The 18,044-nt window shown below is 39.3% G+C and overlaps 1 protein-coding gene across 1 annotated transcript in view; it reads left to right on the top strand.

Annotated features, from left to right (window-relative positions):
• The window catches only part of TNKS (tankyrase), a 127,693-nt gene that overhangs the window by 58,329 nt on the left and 51,320 nt on the right, over nt 1-18,044 (top strand). The window contains exons 4-5 of the mRNA XM_063156565.1: nt 6,005-6,041; nt 6,905-6,980. Coding sequence (XP_063012635.1) covers nt 6,005-6,041; nt 6,905-6,980 — 113 coding nt within the window. The remainder of the gene's footprint in view (nt 1-6,004; nt 6,042-6,904; nt 6,981-18,044) is intronic.

The following is an 18,044-nucleotide window of genomic DNA, read 5'->3' as shown; positions in this document are numbered from 1 at the left end:
CCAAAAGAAATTATGTTTGCTTATTTCTTTAACTTCCACACCCCTTTTAAAGCATATCCCTGAAAGACTTCACTATTTGCTGAGTCATTTTCAGTTTTTAAATTTCAGTTACAAATGTCTGCTTTGAGTCCAAATGCACAGTGCCTGACTCATCTCATAGAAGAGGCAGAGTTAAGGTGCCAAACCTTTCCTCCTTGGTAACATTCCTCCTTGCTGGAACTTGTTCTTGAAGGAATTATCTTCGGAGTTGCTTTTTTGTCACTTGCATATACTAGTGTAGCTTTGGTGTTTTTCATCCATGACAAGAGCTTAAAATTAGGGTCTTGCTGTGTTCCTGGTTGAGCCTATTTAGACAGCTTATAAAATCAGCCCATTTACTTGTGAGAGACTGCTGAGCAGAGAAGTGCAAGAGGCATAAAGAAATTAACCCTAAACAAGTGGGAAGTAAAGTATAATAGAATTATTAATAAAACCCGAAATTGTTATTTTTTGCTCCTCTTTATTCTCATGTTTTTCTCAGAGTACTAAGTTATAGATGCCTTTTCCCAAACAATATTATTTCAACATACCTCCTTTTTTTTACTGACTCCTTTTTTGGCCAGGTATTCCCTCTATCTGGTGCTATTTGGATGGTTAAAAACTTTCTTACTCTGATTTAACTCCATATTTTAGTGTCACCTGCTGGTTCACATATAATAAAAATTAAATGGGGAAGAAGGAACTGATTAGTTTTTTAATAGTATTTTTGGACCCTTCAAAAGCAGCCATATTGAAAATAAAATTTAAATTTCTTAAAAAATTGCCAAAAAATTTTAAAATTAAAAAAAACCCCAAGCCTGAAATCTCATCCTCTCCCAATAACCCTAGCAGTCTCCCAGAAGCACAAAAGGTCTTGTGCTCTGATTATAACTTGAATATTTGTTTTAAATACTTAAATATTACTCAGAAGACCTCGGAGGATTAAAAAGGATGGTATAAGTGATGTGTATCATTGATCACTCATAGATGTGTGCAGTCCTGGAGTGTCAGGGAAAAGGTGTATTTTAATTTACTTCTGTGGAGTTTTATTTCTTTGCTGAACTCTACGTTGCTTTCTTTGTAGCAATGGCAGCCCAAATGTGGGGTTTCCATTGCCCTCCCTCTTGTTGCAGCACCATCCTTGTTCAAGGTCTTCATTCTCAGGGACCTGTTTGGGTCCCTGGCCATGGACTGAGCTGGATGAAGTAACAAACCTGATAGAAAAACAAGTTCTCAGCCCTCCCAGATGCATCAGGACTCTGTTGTTTTCCCAACAACCCCATGCATTCCTGTGCTATCAGACTATATGGTTGGAAAGGCACCAGAAGCACTTCTAAATGAGGAAAAATGGGAGGTTTTAATACCTGCTGTCTCTACTACTCTGGTGGAGAGCCCATGTCCTCTGTGTTGCTGGGTAATTGTGAATACTTGTTTGAAAAATAAAAAAAAAAGAAAAGAATCTGCTGGACTGCTAACAAAGATCTTGACAGTCTTCTCATGGGATGTATATTTTGAGGAATGGAAGCTCAGGTTTTCATGGCAAGCAACCAATAACAAGAGTTAGGTCTGCACATGGTCCAAGGTCAAATGTAGAGCTGCCATGATTTTTAACAGAGCAAGATTTCTGCCCTGACTTCCAGTGCTGCTAGACCTGAGCTGCCAAGAGAGAACAGGAGGTCCTGAGGAGGTTACCTGAGATGACCATGAAACTTAAGGTGTTGAGCTCAGTGGGACCACTGAGCACAGGTTGCCCAGAGAACTGGTGGAGTCTCCATCCTTACAGAGATGTAAAAGCCACCTGGACACTGTTCTGAGCAGGGTGCTCTTAGGTAACTCTGCTTGAGTAGAAGGGTTGGATGAGAGACCTCCAGAGGGCTCTCAATCTCAAACATTCTGTGATACTCATGAATTTTCCCTGCCCAGCCTGTGGCCATGGTTGCATGTTCATAAGACTCGTGTTCCTTTGTCATAGGTCAGAAGCAGGCGATCATTGGCTGGCATAAAAATTTTCACTGTGTTTAAGTATTCTGGGGATTTAAATTTATAATTGTCATTCCATATAATGTCCAACTTCATATGGAAAAACCTCTTTAATTTTTCAGTTTGGTTTAGAATATGTTAATCCATTTTGTTTCCATTATATGTTGCCATTGGATAGTAATGGCTTGGTTGAATTTGTGGCATTATTTTTTAGGAAATTGTCTTCACTATGGAAAGCTGATGTGATATTATGGTGAAGCAAAACCTGCTTTGTCCAGGTTGATGTTTTAAGTCTGGCTGCTTTCTGTATTGGCTGATGTGTATGGAGGGATAGGAAAGGAATTCACCTTAATTTTGAGTGTAGATTCATTGAAAAAGCACTGTTGATTTGTGCCACACATTCAGATAGGTTTTTCAGTATTCCGTTTAAATTTCAAGACTTTCAGGAGAGACTGAAATAGGGTTATTTGTCTGTAAAAATAGATTCATTATGTTATTTTTTCCCAGCTTCCCGCTACTGATCTGCTCAACCACCAGGTGCAAGCAGCCACTGATGTCTGATAGTTAATAAGCATTTGCTAATTTGCTAATCAGCTACTGCAGAATGCAGCTAGGGCCAGACGCAGCAGTGACAGCATAGCAGCAGCTGATCAGGAGTCTTGGAGGTAACTGGTTTTCTCCTGGGAGGGGAGCAGAAAGAGGGCTGGTTAGCTGCCTGATGGTAGCTGTGATCTGAGACGCTGATTATCTGTGGTTAGCTGTGGTGGCTTTCTCATTCCAGCATAAATGGAGCAGCAGTGGTGTGATCTGGAGCTGGGATCAAGTAGAGAACTTCATTTAAAGAATGCTGAGCAAGCTGTAGACAATGAAATTCATCAGATGCAGTCAATGCCACTGCAATCCCCATGGTTTCTGCTTCTCTACTAGCTTTTGTCTGATGAGATAGGAACAGGGAGACTGCTTTGCTCCCATTTCACACCTTGTCTTTGCCTTAAGAAATTCCCAGGCCAGCTGTCTCTGGGCTGCCTGGCATGTAGATGCCCTTTTACAAAACTATAAATTCTAACCTGCCTAGAGGAGCTCTTTAAGAGATGTTATTAGCTTAGTTAAAGTGGATTTGACATTCTTTGAACAGAAGTGTTATGTGAGGTTGATGGTCTGTATTCCTGTACTTCTGCTTAGAACTTGAAATTCATCTCTGCCCGTGCACGCATGGTTTGTTTTCAAACGCTTGCAAATGAATATTTGATGAGGTAGCTGTGGCCAATAGCTGCAGGATGGCCTTTGATGAGCTGCGTGGCCAAGCGGCGTTGGCTGTGTTGGCAGAGCCCTCTGCTGGGAGCACAGCCCGTGCCAGCAGCAGTCGCTCCTGCGGCCAGCGCCACCCGCTTCTCCCAAATGCCATCAGCCAGACCCCTCTCGGCTCTGTGCTGTCCCACCAGCTGCCTGCTCCAGTGCCCAAGGGGCTCCTCTTCATCCCACAGAGCCTCTGGAGTTCACTTGATCTTTATTTATTTTTTTTTTTTAGCAAACCTGGTGGTGGGCTGTAAGTGTTTATATGATTTTAGGTTTTGATTTGCAAAATGTAGTGGCGCTTTGAGAGTAATAAAGTTAGCCAATTACAAAATAATGTTTTCCTAACCCTAATCAGTGTGGAAGAACCATGATGAATTTCAAAAATTGCATGTATGGATTCCCATCTGAAAATACCTTTTTTAAAAAAAGTACTGCTTAGTAAAACTAACTGATCCAATTGGGCATACATGGGGACATTCCTAAATCAAGAGCTGCAGCTTTCCTTTTTCATTGGACAGTAAGGCTTCTGCTATTCAAAGTATTGGAGGAATCAGCTTTTGTGTGATAGAACAGTAACTTACTAAGCATGAAGGAAAAATGTTATTACTCTTCTCTAACATAGTATGTTCAAAAGCCTGGTTATGACTCTAGATGCATTGCCAAACCAAACTGTGCAAAGAGGTATTTTAATCTGGTTATGTCTCTAAAGTGTTGATATAATGCAGGCCAATAACTCTACTGCAGGAAATCCAGCTGTTTGAGATTGTTGCACAAACAATGCAGTAGTAATAAAGGGTCTTTTTTTCTTCTTCACATGCTGGCCAGAGCTTTTCACTTACCATTGATTTGAAACACTCACAACTGTGCCCAGTATTTTATCTTCATTAAAATAAAAAAAGAGGAACATGTACCATGGCTTAGAAAAGGCTGTTGCCTGTGGTGGACAGGCCCCCCTTCTGAATGAAGCTGAAGAGTGGTAGAAGTCAAAGGCAGTCATATTTCTGTGTCATTTGATTTGTCTCATGATGAAGCTTTCCTTAACATAGACATAAATTCTTTCAAAACCTAGGTTTACCTTCCTGGCCTATATTTGAAATAACCAGTTTCACCTTTGCTTTGAACTTGCTTGCTCCATTGCTGGGGTTCAGCAACACAGAACAGCTCTGTTAGGAGACCCATCATGTGAGTGGCATGATGGAACTCCTTGCTGCAGGTTGTTGTGAATTCCCAAAGCTGAATATTATTCAGAAGGAAATTAAACACACCTGTGAAAGGAAAAATCACCAGTATGATGAGGTGTAGATAGTGCTTTTGAAAATTCCCCATCTGCATCCAAAGGAATGGGCAGGAAGTGCATGGCTGCGTGTACTCACCCTCTTCCTCCTCCTTACCGTTGTGTGAAGGCAGGATGAAATAAAGGGGACTCTTAAGGAAAAGTCTGGTTTTGATGTGGTTCCTGTAACCCTCTGCTGTTGGCTGGAGAAGCCGTGGTGGGGGGAGGACCAAGCTCTTCATGGTGGATGGAGAGTCTAACCCTCCTCCTGTATCTTAGAGCGGTTCTTTAAGGGATGTTTTCAGATGAACCTTCCATCTTACCTGCCATCCGATCTGGCATTTTCCATGGCCCAGTGCCTTTCCTTACCTGTAATGAGAGTTTCACTGGAGGCTTATTACAATTACGCATAAGAGGCAGCACACAGGGTTTTTTTTCCTCTTTCGTGACAGCTTCTTCTTCCTGTTTTTCTTACAGCATTTTGGTTAGAGGCTTTAATTCTCTGGCAGATGGTATACAGTATGTTTTTCAAACCCTCTACCTTTTGGGTCTAGGATACACTCTGTTCTCTGACTGCATAAAGCTGCTAAATAGCTATTTTTTCTAATTTCTGACTTGAAATTCCATTCCATTTCTATTGCACAATGTCATAATGATTCAGCTTTGTAGAATTCTGTCTTACTTCTGTAGGTTATCTTGTCCCATGCTCTTTTTAAAATACAAACATGCAGTTTTAATCCTGTGCTGCAGTAACCCTTGTGAGTTGTCTGTTTTAACTCAGGACTTCAAATATAAATGTTGCTTTAACATTACTCGTGGTTATCTCTAATCTGAGAGTCTCGTAGCAAAATCTGTTGCAGAGTTCATCCTCTTTTGTCTGTGCTTTTTATTTCAAACGTGTATTTTGTTGAAAAGTGGCTGATGATATAATACCTAGATTTTTTTAATAATCTGTGCTTTTCTAAAGAACTTAGTGAAGTGTAATATTACCATTCAAATAGGCAGGTGAGAGCCTCGGAGATCAGTAATTTGTACCTTTTCAAAAGCCGCACTGCCTTGCTTTGTCTTGGAATTTATTATGCTTCCCAAGTATAATGTGACATACTGAATAGGGCAGGGGGTGGGGACATTGTCTTCAGCTGACACGCTGCTATCAGCGGGACTGTGTTTCTGGACACAAGATTTCGCAGTCATTGGTTGTCCGAAGAAAGCCTTTCCATCTGAGGATTGGACAAGAAGATGCGTCAATTTGCTGCCCGTCTCCAAGGTACTGGTGATGCTGCCTCCACAAGCTGGCTAACGTCACAGCTCCATCACCCAGCGGGGTGTGGGCTTTTTTCTCCTCTTCTCTGTTTTAATTCTGTATTTGCTTCCTACTGCATTTCTTAATCTGTCTTCTGCCAAATGCTAACAGCATGATATTTTGCAATCATTTAGGTGAATACAAGAAGGACGAACTCCTGGAAGCTGCTAGGTGAGTGCTGCTTAGAATATAAAACATATTTTGGGGGTGGAAGCAGGCGAGGAAAAGGGGTTTTTAAAATAGTACTGTTTTGTCATTGCCTTTCCATGAAATGCTGCAAGCAAACCACTTAATTAGCATAAATCTCTTCAGACTTTAGTCTGGTAAAAATGTAAAAGCCTGTTTATGTAATTGAAATCCCCCACTATGGTGGTTATAAGGTTAATATTGAGTTTTTGCTTTAAGCTGCTTAAATCCTCTTTATTGTTTTGTGACTGTTCTTTTTAGGGGCAATTTAAATATTGGGATCTTTTTTTTCTTTGGGTTTTTACTGCTACCGTAGGATGTATTTTGAAAATAGATTTTATCCGAACAGAGCATAAGGAAGCCTATACAAAAGGTGTAAAGTTCAATTGTATATTGCAAAGGTGCTTTTCATCCTTCCTTCTGACTGCACAAGACCATTTTATATAGCCTGTTAACCCTTCTAAAAAAATTTTCTGGATATTGATATGTAGCTGTTTCAGATGTTATGGGTCATATGCTATGAAAATATGTTAAATCAGAACATTTATTTCAACAAATGGCTTTCAGAGGATCTGTAAAATTAGAAAAAGGAAATACATGGTTAAGGAGAGAAATTGAGGTGTTTTTGTATGATCTTTTGCAACACATTTAACTGCAAATGTAGTATTCTTTTTTGTATTTACCCTTGGTTTTGAAATGTTCAAAAGATTCTTTAGCCATCCAACATTCTCGCTGCCACAGTACAAATTTTAAATATACTGTACTTTGCCAAATACTTGCTAAGGAGATAGATATCAAAGAGCTCTGCCCTTTTCCCACCCTTTCCATAATGTTCTCCTCATTTACAGGAGTGGTAATGAAGAAAAGCTGATGGCTTTATTGACTCCTTTAAATGTGAACTGCCATGCAAGTGATGGGCGTAAGGTAAGTTAATACCTGCTTTATATTTCAATTATTTAAGAAAGGCCAATTTAAGCATGCTGGTAAGCATAGATGTATAAACCAGGAGGGTGTATGTGGGGGGGGGAACCTGTGATGCCTTTTCACCATAAAATTAAACATTGGTATACTTGACACTGGCAGCTGTAACAGATTAAGTCGGCAGACGTGGGTTTTGTCTGTGTCATTCAAGTATCAAGCACTGGTCTATATGTAAACAAAACTTTAGGATCTTTTGTAAGGAAAACAAAATGTACTGTTGCAGATGGAGAAAATTACTAAAGGAAGAAAGTTATTATTTGTATTTGAACATTGTCTGGGTGAGGTGCTTGGTATTCAGCTTAGCTCCTAATACACTGCCACATAGACTGGCACTGTATTGCTATGTTTAACACCTTCTGCATTTTTTTAAATTTGACATTATTGTTTTGACTTTTTCTGGCAGAGATGATTGAATGAGTTAAATTAAGAATTAGGCTGAAACTGGAGGAGGGAAGAACATACGGAGTGAGAAGCAGATCCTATGATTTTTGATGGTTTAGATTTTGAGATGATAGTCTGTCTAGACTGTTGATTTACAAATGTTGGGGGTTTTTTGTTTGTTTGTTTGATTTTTTGGGTTTTTTTTTTTTTTTTTTTTTTGTATTTTTAAATTGTACTAGAATGTTTTTAATATGTATCTGTTAAAGTGTTTCACCTGTAACAGTACATCTCATTTTTGGAGAGAAAAGCATGGGAGTGTTTTCTTTTTTATTTTTTTTTCTATTTTTTGATGGGGTGTGTTGGAGCGTAGTATAAACCTTTGCCCATCCTGGATCTGTTGAGGAACAGCCCAGTACCACTGAAATCAGTAAAGATAGGTTAAGTTACACTTTTGGTTAAAAGGTATGCTGTTACTGAATATAAAAAAAATACAGCTCCATTGTACAAAAATTCCTGTTTTTTATAGACATTTTTCAATGTTTCTCAGTTGTAATGGCTATCATACATACTATGTGATGGAAAACCCAGCAAGTTTTTTGCTTATTTACATTTATCACTGATTGAAAGTTGATGCATCTTCCAGGTTTCGAAAGCAATTGATTTTATGAACTGAGGACAGGCAATTGAGCAAGGGCTTTATTTAATTTAGCAGTGTTGAAAATGATGAAATACTCTCCATATTTTAAGATTAAAGATATTGCCCATATTTCTTGAATTTCCTTTTCTTATTTTAAGACTTTGCTGTTCAAGTAAAAATGTATTTAGGTATTAATAGTGCCCTCTGTTATAATTAAATGGGGTGGTGTAGAGCAGTGCATTACTGAATAATTCAGCCCCCATCGCTATTGATCTAAGGCCAAATGCAGAGTTATGACTTCTGTCAGCAGGGCAAAGAATGAGCCCTTGCAGATGTTTTCTTGAACATTTATCACTTCAAAGTAAAAATTAAAAAAAAACAAACCAAACATCTAAAATTCATATTGAGATAGCAGAAATTGAGATAGCAGCCTCTGAATTAGTTAGGAAATTTGTGCCCAAAGCTTGGAAAGCATATTGCAGTTAAAGTTCCTGTGTGTGGAGACTTTGAAAATATGTTTGGTTGGTTTTTGGTAAGTGCACTGGTTTTTGAAACACCTTTTAAGATGCCTTGCCATTGATATTAATTAGCTTTTTAAAAATTATATCTACCAGATCTATTTTTTCTGCCACCACATATGTACAGGAAGGTTGGAAAAACCTTACTCTAAACATATGAAAGGTTTACTAATGCTTTGTAGTAAGCATGCTATATAACTGTGAAGTATTTAATTTGTAAAGCAAAGTGCTCAGGTCCTGTTCTAGTGCAAGATCACTTGAGGTTTGATCATTTTAAGCTGTGCTGCAAATTAACTGAGCTTATCAATGGAAGTCTCCACTGGTGTAGCTGCCTGTAGTTGATCTGTGGTGATTTACACTAACCGAGGATTTGTCCATTTTGGAAGTTGCTTTTTGCATTCCTTGATGCCTTTAGTAATTTTTTTTGCAGATCTTCTGAGCATTCAAGCCTCAAGCTTAGGACAGCATAAGGCCACAGTTTGAATGCAGCTCTCAGGCCAGGAATGCAGACTCTGCAGATTGGCCCGAGATTCTCAGCATCATGCTTGTTCTGCAGTACAGCTGTACCCACACTCTTCCCTCAGTCTGCTTACCTTTTTCTTCAGTCGGTGCATTCCTTGATTTTCTGAGATGTCCAGCTCTAGTCTAGTGATAAGGGAACACTTGCTGTGTGGGTGAAGAAATTGGGTTCCAGTACTGAATGGGTAATTATTTTTTCTGGATTAGCAGATGGTTATATTTTTTCATTGTACTTTGGGGTGCAAGTGTATACAGTTTAGTTTTTTCCCTCTGGAGGATTTCTCTCATGCATACTAACATCTGGGGTTCTGGATTTCTCAGACACCACATGTGCTGTGAAGTTGTGCTTTATAGAATGGGTAAAAGGAGTGGAAAACTCTGACAGTATCTTGCTGGTTTGAAACCAGCTAAGGTTGGAAATAAAGATTTATTGCATTCTGGGTGCTGCTTGCAGCCTTTTTGGAAAGTATTGACAGCCAGAGTCTGATTCCTACTGGACAGGATTCCATGATTCTAAAACAGTTACATCTGGTGCTGATAACCATTGCTCCATCTGTTTATTTAGGATAGAGGTCAAGACAAATAGGAATGAAAACTGAACTTCCTTCTTGCCCTCCAAAGTCACAGTTTAGGTAGTTTATAGTCATTGTAGAAATGTTCACATTACTGAAGCTTTTGAGCTGCTCTCTGAAGAGGGACTTCTCTTGCCATTATCTTCTGGAGGGAAAAATGAATTAGTGTGCAAAACAAAGAGCAATTTTAAACATCAGCTGAAGTCTTCCTGCATACCAAGTATCATGGTGGTTTTTGGGAGTTTTGATGACCAAAGAAAATCAGCAATAATCATCTCAGGAACTGCAATTTCATTAAGCTAGGTAATGATTGATTTTTGTGCAAGTACTGGCTTATGTGCATATTCAGTGTCTGTCAGGGCACAAATAATGAGCTGTATAGTGCAGAGCTATATGGTACTGTGTAAGCAAATTAGTATTACACAAGGGTAAATTTTACAAAACCTGTTTTTTTTTTAAACTGTCTTATTTGTTTACTTTTTAAAAGCAATGCTTGAGCTGAAATATAATAGTGATTTTTCATGGCAATTAGTCCTGCTTTGATGTTGGTGTTTTTTAACAGGAGACTGGAAATTTGCAGTTGTTAGGATGTGGTGTTTTAAGGCAACATTTACATATTGCATCATTTCTGTTCACATTGCCTCACCAAGCATCAGAACAGAACTTAGACACAGTGCACATCACCTGCCTATTGCTGTGGGTCTGAAATTTCCCTGCATCCCTGTGAGTTCTGCTGGTCTCCTTGGTCTTCACATTATCTGTAGAAGTAATGACTTCTAGGAGACAGGCCCATGGTGTTGATGTTAGCAGATGGTAATGAATTTCATACTGTTAAGAAGCCAAGGCATTTATTTATGTGTCTGTATACGTAAAGGTATGTCAGTTTTAGAGCCCCTGTTATTTTCCCTCAAATATTTTCCTCTGGGGTTGTCTTTTTCAAGGCTTAGTTATGAGTGAATTTCCAAAAAATTATTTTTGACCATTTTAAATCACCGGGTTCCTCTGCTGGAAATTAACGCTGTATTACTTCATCATGGTAGCTGGATTTCTGACTTGTTCAACAGTCTCTGCTTACCTAAATCAGCGGCAAGAGACAGGTTTAAAATTGCACATACAGTGTTTGCAGGTTGAGTAGAAGCACTTAGTCCACTTATTTCCTTCAGGAAGCTGATGTGAACACTTGAAAGCTGTTTAAGGAAGAAATTGATGATGCCTCCATTTTAAAAATGCAGAAGTATCTGACCTGATAAGAAAGGATCGGTTTCAGCAATTCAGATAAGAACTCTTTTCTACAAGACACTTCCCCTGTGACTAATCATAGCTTTCCAAAGTGATCTGCATCCAGCTGACATGGTAGCTATTAGCAATAGGAGGTTGGATTTTTGGCTGTACATGATATCCTGCTCCTACACTAGATTATACGCTCTCAGATCATGCTGGCACTAAAATACTCAGGTGTTGGTTGAATAAAACCTTTTCTTATGCAAGGGAATCCTAGGGAACTCCTCTATTTAGGAGTTACCCAAAAACCAATTCATTGGGTTGTCTTCTCAAGGTGCACCCCTTGAAGTAGAGCAAATATCTAATATTTTGAGCTCCTAGGACCATAGAAAAGTCATTAACTGCTTTGTACTTTGAAGTAAAGTTTCTGTTGCAGTTGTGTTTTGTATTTACATTTTGTATCAAGCATATGAAAAACAGAGAATACAATGGCATAACCCATGACAGTGTGATCTCAGGTATTAGTTCAACTTGAAGCAGGAATTGCTACCAGAAGGCAGCACAGAATGCAGTTCCTCCACAGCTCCATTTTTTTCTGTCCTGCACCTTCCCTCCCCACTTCCTTCTTTGGAAACTAGAAATGTCTTTTTTGCAACAGGTGAATCAGGGATCCTGCAAACAACACACCTCAGTTTTTCCTTGCATGGGACCATCTCCAGTACTGTGGATAATGTAGTGATCCCATGGGAAAAAAATAGGCAATTAATTAAAATGCCATTTCTATCATGCACGTGGTCACACCTCACTTATTTGCACTGTTGTCTTCTGACTTGTAGTGTCCTTTTGTTTATTCCCAGTTTTCAGTCCTTAAGAGCTCCCAGTACCAGTCTTTGATATTTTGCTTCTGCATTGCCTTTGTGGTTACACCTTTCCAAACTAGCTGTAGACGACCCTGGATCCAGAATACCAGTAACAGGCATTTTCATTAAACTTTGTGAGTCACAGGAGACATACTTGCCTCTTGGGTTTGACTGAGGCTGTTGCTTCAGCCTGTTCTTTCCTGCCATAGGGATATTGGTTTTTCTCATGCATGGCCTCATTCCAGTTCATTGGCGCAGGGTTCAGATGTAAGAATTCCAAGTCTGAGAAGTCTGCAATGCAGTGCTGAGTAGCAGCATCCTTGGCCTGAGGTAACCACTGCAAAAGATCTTGAGAACAAAGCGCCCCTCAGCTTTTGCTGTGGGACATCCCTGATACCAAGTAGCATTGGTAGTAAGTAGTGTTTGGATGAAATTGCAGATTCTTTCTCTTGATTCCTCTGTGTCTTTCTCTCTAGTGAGAGATCAGCCTGTAAACAAAGGGCTGGTAAAGAGAAATTAAATTCAAACAAGATCAGGTGAGTTATGTCTCCTCTTACCAGGGAGTCTCCAATTTGCTGCTGGTAAGTGAATTTGCCAACCCCTGTTCCACAACTCTGGTTGTTTGCAGCCATTTTCAAGAAAAATCCTGCAATTGGAAAGAGAATTGGTATAGCTTCCAATTTCTGAGTCTGTATGGACTTGGGTAGAGGTTTAAATTCCCTTGTAATATGCTTGGCTCTAGGAGCTGGGGGTTGAAGAAAAAAGCCACGTACTGCAAGATGTGAACACATTGTGTGCTGGTGAAACTGTAAACCTTCAAAATTGTGTGCATTTTTCTTGTCCTGTGAAATAAAAATCAAAATTAATACCACATAAATCCATAGGTCCCTTTGTTCTGTAATCTATGTCATAGAGATTATGTTCAGATGGGTGTGGAACATATTTTGGAAGAAACTATTTCACATAGAATAAAAAAAAAGTTGTTTGAGTATTGGGAAAATCTACTTTTCTACAGAAAAAGCTGTTTATTTGAGCAAAAGACTTGTGAACAGATAGGCAGTGTAAGGCCTTGTCATGCCTAAGGGTATTTCTGATTGTCAGTGTGGACTTTACATGTTTGTAGTTTTTTGTCACGTGTAATATCACACCTAGTTTCTTAATTTGCATTTTGTCTTTCTCAAGGTTTTATGAACTCTTCTGCTGGTATACATTGTTTGTGTGGCTTGTAAATACAGTCCCTACTCTTAAGGCTTCTCTACAACAAAAAAATAACTAACTGGTGCAAAGAAGAGGAATCATCCAGAATAACAGTTAACTGTGTATTATTTTTGGTTCAGAATTCTTCTTCATTAATCTAATAAAATGGAAAGATTAAAAACTATTTATTGAAATGTAATTTTGTTTCAGAAAAAAGGAAAGCTCTACAAATCCAAAGCAGTTATTTCAGAGTAACTGGAGAGACAAGCCCTTGCTAAATCTGCTCACTTTCTGCTTACTAGCATAAATGTCAGTCTGGTTTTGATGAAATGCTTTAGACTCAGTTTTGTGGGTGGGGAACGTGCAGATTTTGGTTTCTACATTTGTGGTCCTGCATGGATTTGCCAGAAGTTTCCTGATGTGCAATTATAGCACTGTGGAACTGCAGTTATCAAAATAAGCAGTAGCCACACAGTCTGTTAGCTGATGTTGGCTTGTGTAATGCTGGCTGTGGCTGATGACTTCTGGACACTGCAGCCTTTATTGGCACTGATCTTGTGTGTGTTTCATGAAATACATGTGTATCAAGGTTATATCTAGGGCTGTGAGCTGGTAGATTGGTAAAGAGAATCACAGAATGTCTTGGGTTAGATAGCACCTTAAAGATCATCTAGTTCCAGCCTCCTTGCTATGGGCAGGGATGCCTTCCATCAGACCAGGTCAAATATTTTAAATCAAATCCTGTGTGCAAAACTGAAGGTATTTTCTGGATTTAGTTAATGGTGTACTGTAAAAAAAAAAAAAAAAAAGGTGATATTTCCAACATTACAAGAAGGTTACAAAGCAAGTGTTAAGTGTCATAAGGTTTGTGTTGTGCCTTGGGCAGAAGTGCCCAATGCTTATATGTACAAAGAACATTCAAAAATGGTCACAATTGTGTTTTGTCTTTAAAACACTATTTTATTTGTTATAAGAAGATAGTTCCCAGGCTTCATGCATGTTAGAAAAAGTGACAAGTTATGCACTTTATGCTGTGATCCTGTCTTACTTCATCTGCCAAGCATGATCAAAGTGGGTAACACAAGAATGCCTCTGCAGACTTTGTATGGTATAGATGACTTGGCTTAATTTCTGTCCCTGGTGTCACTTAAAACCTTTTATATCCAAGGATGATACCTTTTGAATAAAATGTGAAACTGATCTACTTGATTTAGGTTTCTGAGATCCTAAATATTTTCCCTAATTCGTTTCAGTGAGTATCCCTTCATGTATTATTTGAAGTGTATTCTATCATGTCCACAAATAGAAATTGTGCACCAAAGGACCAGAAAGAAATTGTTTACACTGTCATCATTCTCTTTGTATTGTTCTCTAAAATACAGGAAATCTCATTTATTAGATCTTAATTAATGTGCTCTTCAGGAGGCCTCAAATGTGTTAAAGGCATGGGGGATTTTTATACCTGAACTGTTTTCCCCTTGATGATTAGCTTCACACAGGAGATGACTTCCTGCATTAGGCTGTTATCCATCTCTTGTCAGGAGAAAACAAGTCAAACTGGCAGATTTGGGCAGAGCTGCCATGTAATATTTTATGCACATTAACTAAAAGCTGTGTTCTGATTTGGCTCTTAACAGCTCACAGAGCATCCAGAGGCCGAGTACCGATAATATTTCTTCTACTGTGATCTCAGGGGTGGAGTCCTTTCCAGAGCTTGCTGAGATTGTTTTGAATTGAAATGCAGCAGCTCAGTCCAGGGACTGAGTGCATTTAAATTCTGTATATGGTTGACTATAGTGAATACTGTAGGTGATATTTCCATGCTTGGTGTCACTTTCCTCTCAAAATCCCTGCATGGGAGCATAAGAAGTACTGAGAAGCAAACTGATCTGCTTTCTTGTTGCTTTTTGCTTTGGAGTGTGGTATTAGTGTACTTTGTGGCCTCCCTCTGTTGTGACATCTATCACTTCGTTGTACACTATTTCACATCTCTCTGTGCTATTGTGCAACCACCTGAGGACCTAACATCATCTTCCTAATAAACCACTGGTGAGGATTTAGTTAAAAAACCCATTGGGTACCTAATGTAACTTGTATGTGTTGGCTTACCCTTATGCATGTGCTTGTTGTGCTTCAGAAAACCCGAGTTTTTGACTCTTCCCGAGCAGGTTGTGTTTATGCAGGTGTTCACTAATTCTAGCTGTTATTATATTGTATTTTTGCTTGTACAAACATCAAGATTACGGCCCTCTGTGTAGTTCCCCAAAATGTGCACTAATGATTGGTTTGTAACTTCTGTGTCTTCACATACCAAAATAATCTTAGGTGAACGTCATATATAGCTAGTAATTCACCTGTTTTATTCTCCTGTGCTCTAGAGTAGATCCAGTTTGGTCCTGGCAATTTGTTGATGTTAATTTTGGTTATGGGGATGGCAACCTCTTCTATGCTTAATTCAGAGAGATCCTTTGCCAAGCTTCTCCATGCTCCCAAATATGTACATGCTCACTCACCTGGATTTTGGAATAAGACTTACTGTTTTTTCTAATATGTATGGCAAACAAAAAGATCCTTCAGGTCTTCACAGTGCCTTCTTCCCTGTAAGATCTCAATTTCTTGCCCTAGCATCTCCTTGCCCCACTGAACTGGCTGGTGCATTTTGTGCTCCTAGTTGGTTGCAAGAAATTATGTCTGGTTTGAGTCCATTTCACCAGTTACTACTTAAAATGTTTTTGCCTGTCTACTTGGATTTTTTACGTCTAAACTACTGGAGTTTGTGGTCCTTGTGTTTTTCTCCAGCTTGTAAATTCAGCTTTTTGAATGTCCTGTTAATTCTAGTAAACTCTTTCAGCTTGCTGTTGGTCATACTGGCTTCTTTCACTATATCAAGCCTTTCCAGTAGAAGGTATCCATTAGCAAAGTGTCTCTAGTATTGCCTTCACTAGCAGTTTTTTGTGCTGTCTGTAAGGACATAACTTTATTACTTACTAATTCCAGCTTATTTTTAAAAACTTGCCATTTTTTTCATAGCTCCACTTTATGAAGGCTGGTGCCTCATGTTGGATTATTTTAGCAAGCATTTCCCCTGAAGATGACTTGTATCTGAGTGTGTTATAGCTGCTGTTAAAGACAACTTCTTCTGAAAAGTTTTGCTTCAGGTGTCATTTGGTACCATCCCAGTAATTGCATTTACCCATGGGGTGTTCCAAGCCACTTTCTCTGTAGGAGAGTCGCTGATATCATCCAAACATTTCACCTCTTAGGTCACCCAAAGTCCTTGTGTTTTCTGCCCTTGCTGTCTCTCTGATTTCTCTCAGCACATCAGGTATCACTTGCTCATACAACCCCATCAGTGACTTCAGAGGTTGTAGGGATAATTTATAGTGATCAGTTTAGTTCTAAATGAAAAGAATTGCAAATACTTATGTGCGAGGAGAGATGTATTTACATAACCATTTTAAAAAGTATTGTTTAAGTTGACTGAGCAGGCAGCAGATGAAGGATAAAAGGAAAGGAAAATGCCAAAATGCATTGTAATTGATGATGGATGTGTCATTGATGAGCAAGAATATTGAGGTGATTTGATTAGTCTTTTCCAAGTAATATTATATGCAACTACTTAAAGCAACTTATTTCTTACAAGTGAAATACTTTAAAATATTCATAGTAACCATCTTTTCAATTGGAATAACAAGAAAAATTCTCTGCCTTTTTCCCTGTATTTTGCAAGGCTGCTCTTCAAAAGGAATGGTAAAGGCTATTTGATTGGATTATAAAGTAATTTAATTCTAAAATCTGCAAATTATCACTGTAATGCTAAAAGGACATTTTTGTATTTAATTTTAATAATTATTTTATGTTTCTTATTTTAATTAAATTCCAAAATATAAGGTATGTTTATTTCATACGCAGCACGGAACTGAAATGCAGTCAACATGCAAGTGTTGCTCATTACAGTTTATTCTGACCCAAGTTTCAATAAAATTATTGAAGTGCTGATTTGACAGAATGATCAAATTAATTTATTCCTTCTTAATAATGTGATAATATTATGAACTGAAGTCCAGAAAGTTTCTAGTTGGAAGGGGAAGATGGGGAAGCAAAGTAAATACATCAAGGAGAAGTAGTAAAAATAATAAGATAGGTAAAAAGAAAAGGGAAATAAAAGCTTATTAGTTGACTGTAGTAGGAAGAACATTTATGTTTGTACAGGCTGGAACGAGAGGCTGAGCAGCGCTGCAGGAAGGGAGCTGGGGGTGCTGGTCCAGGGCATTGAATGTGGGGCACTGAGCCCTGGCAGCCAGGAGGGCCAGCCCTGTCCTGGGGGGCAGCAGGCACAGCCAGGCAAGGGAGGGGATTGTCCTGCTCTGCTCTGAGCTGGGGCAGCCTCACCTCCAGGGCTGGGGGCAGCTCTGGGTGCCACAACATCAGACAGACCCTGAGCTGTGGGAGAGTGTCCGGAGGAGGGCAACAAGGATGGCAAAGGGCTGGAGGGGAAGCTGTGTGAGGAGTGGCTGAGGTCACTGGGGCTGTTCAGCCTGGAGCAGAGGAGACTGAGGGGAGACCTCACTGCAGTCACAACTTCCCGGGGAGGGGAAGAGAGGGGCAGGCACTGATCTCTCCTCTGTGGTGACCAGGGACAGGACCTGAGGGAACAGCATGAAGTTGTGTCAGGGCAAATTTAGGTTTGATATTAGGAAAAGGTTCTTCACCCAGAGGGTGGTTGGGAAGTGGTCACAGCTCCAAGTCTGACAGAGTTCAGAGGTGTTTGGGCAACACTCTTAGGCACATGATGTGACTCTTGGGGTGTCCTGTGCAAGACCCAGAGTTGGACTTAATGATCCTTGATGAGTCCCTTCTAACTCAGGCTATTCTATGACTGTACAGAAGATTTTGATAGCAAGTGGATAAAGAAGAGACTGCAACAGCAAAAAACCCTGGCAGTTTTGGTTCTCTGCTGATTCAGTGTGCATCTTCTTCAGATTGACAAAAATGGCTATGCCGGACACAACAATACTGTGAGGAGTTTCTGTGTAGTGTTCTACCATATCTTTCAAGTCAGCATAGATCTCCTTTCAGTGTTAAATAACATCAGCTGCATT

This window comes from Melospiza melodia, chromosome 5, assembly GCF_035770615.1.
Source record: "Melospiza melodia melodia isolate bMelMel2 chromosome 5, bMelMel2.pri, whole genome shotgun sequence".
In the NCBI taxonomy this organism is placed as follows: domain Eukaryota; kingdom Metazoa; phylum Chordata; class Aves; order Passeriformes; family Passerellidae; genus Melospiza; species Melospiza melodia.
Note: the sequence above shows the minus strand (reverse complement) of the source record. Positions and strands in the feature narration are given on the sequence as shown.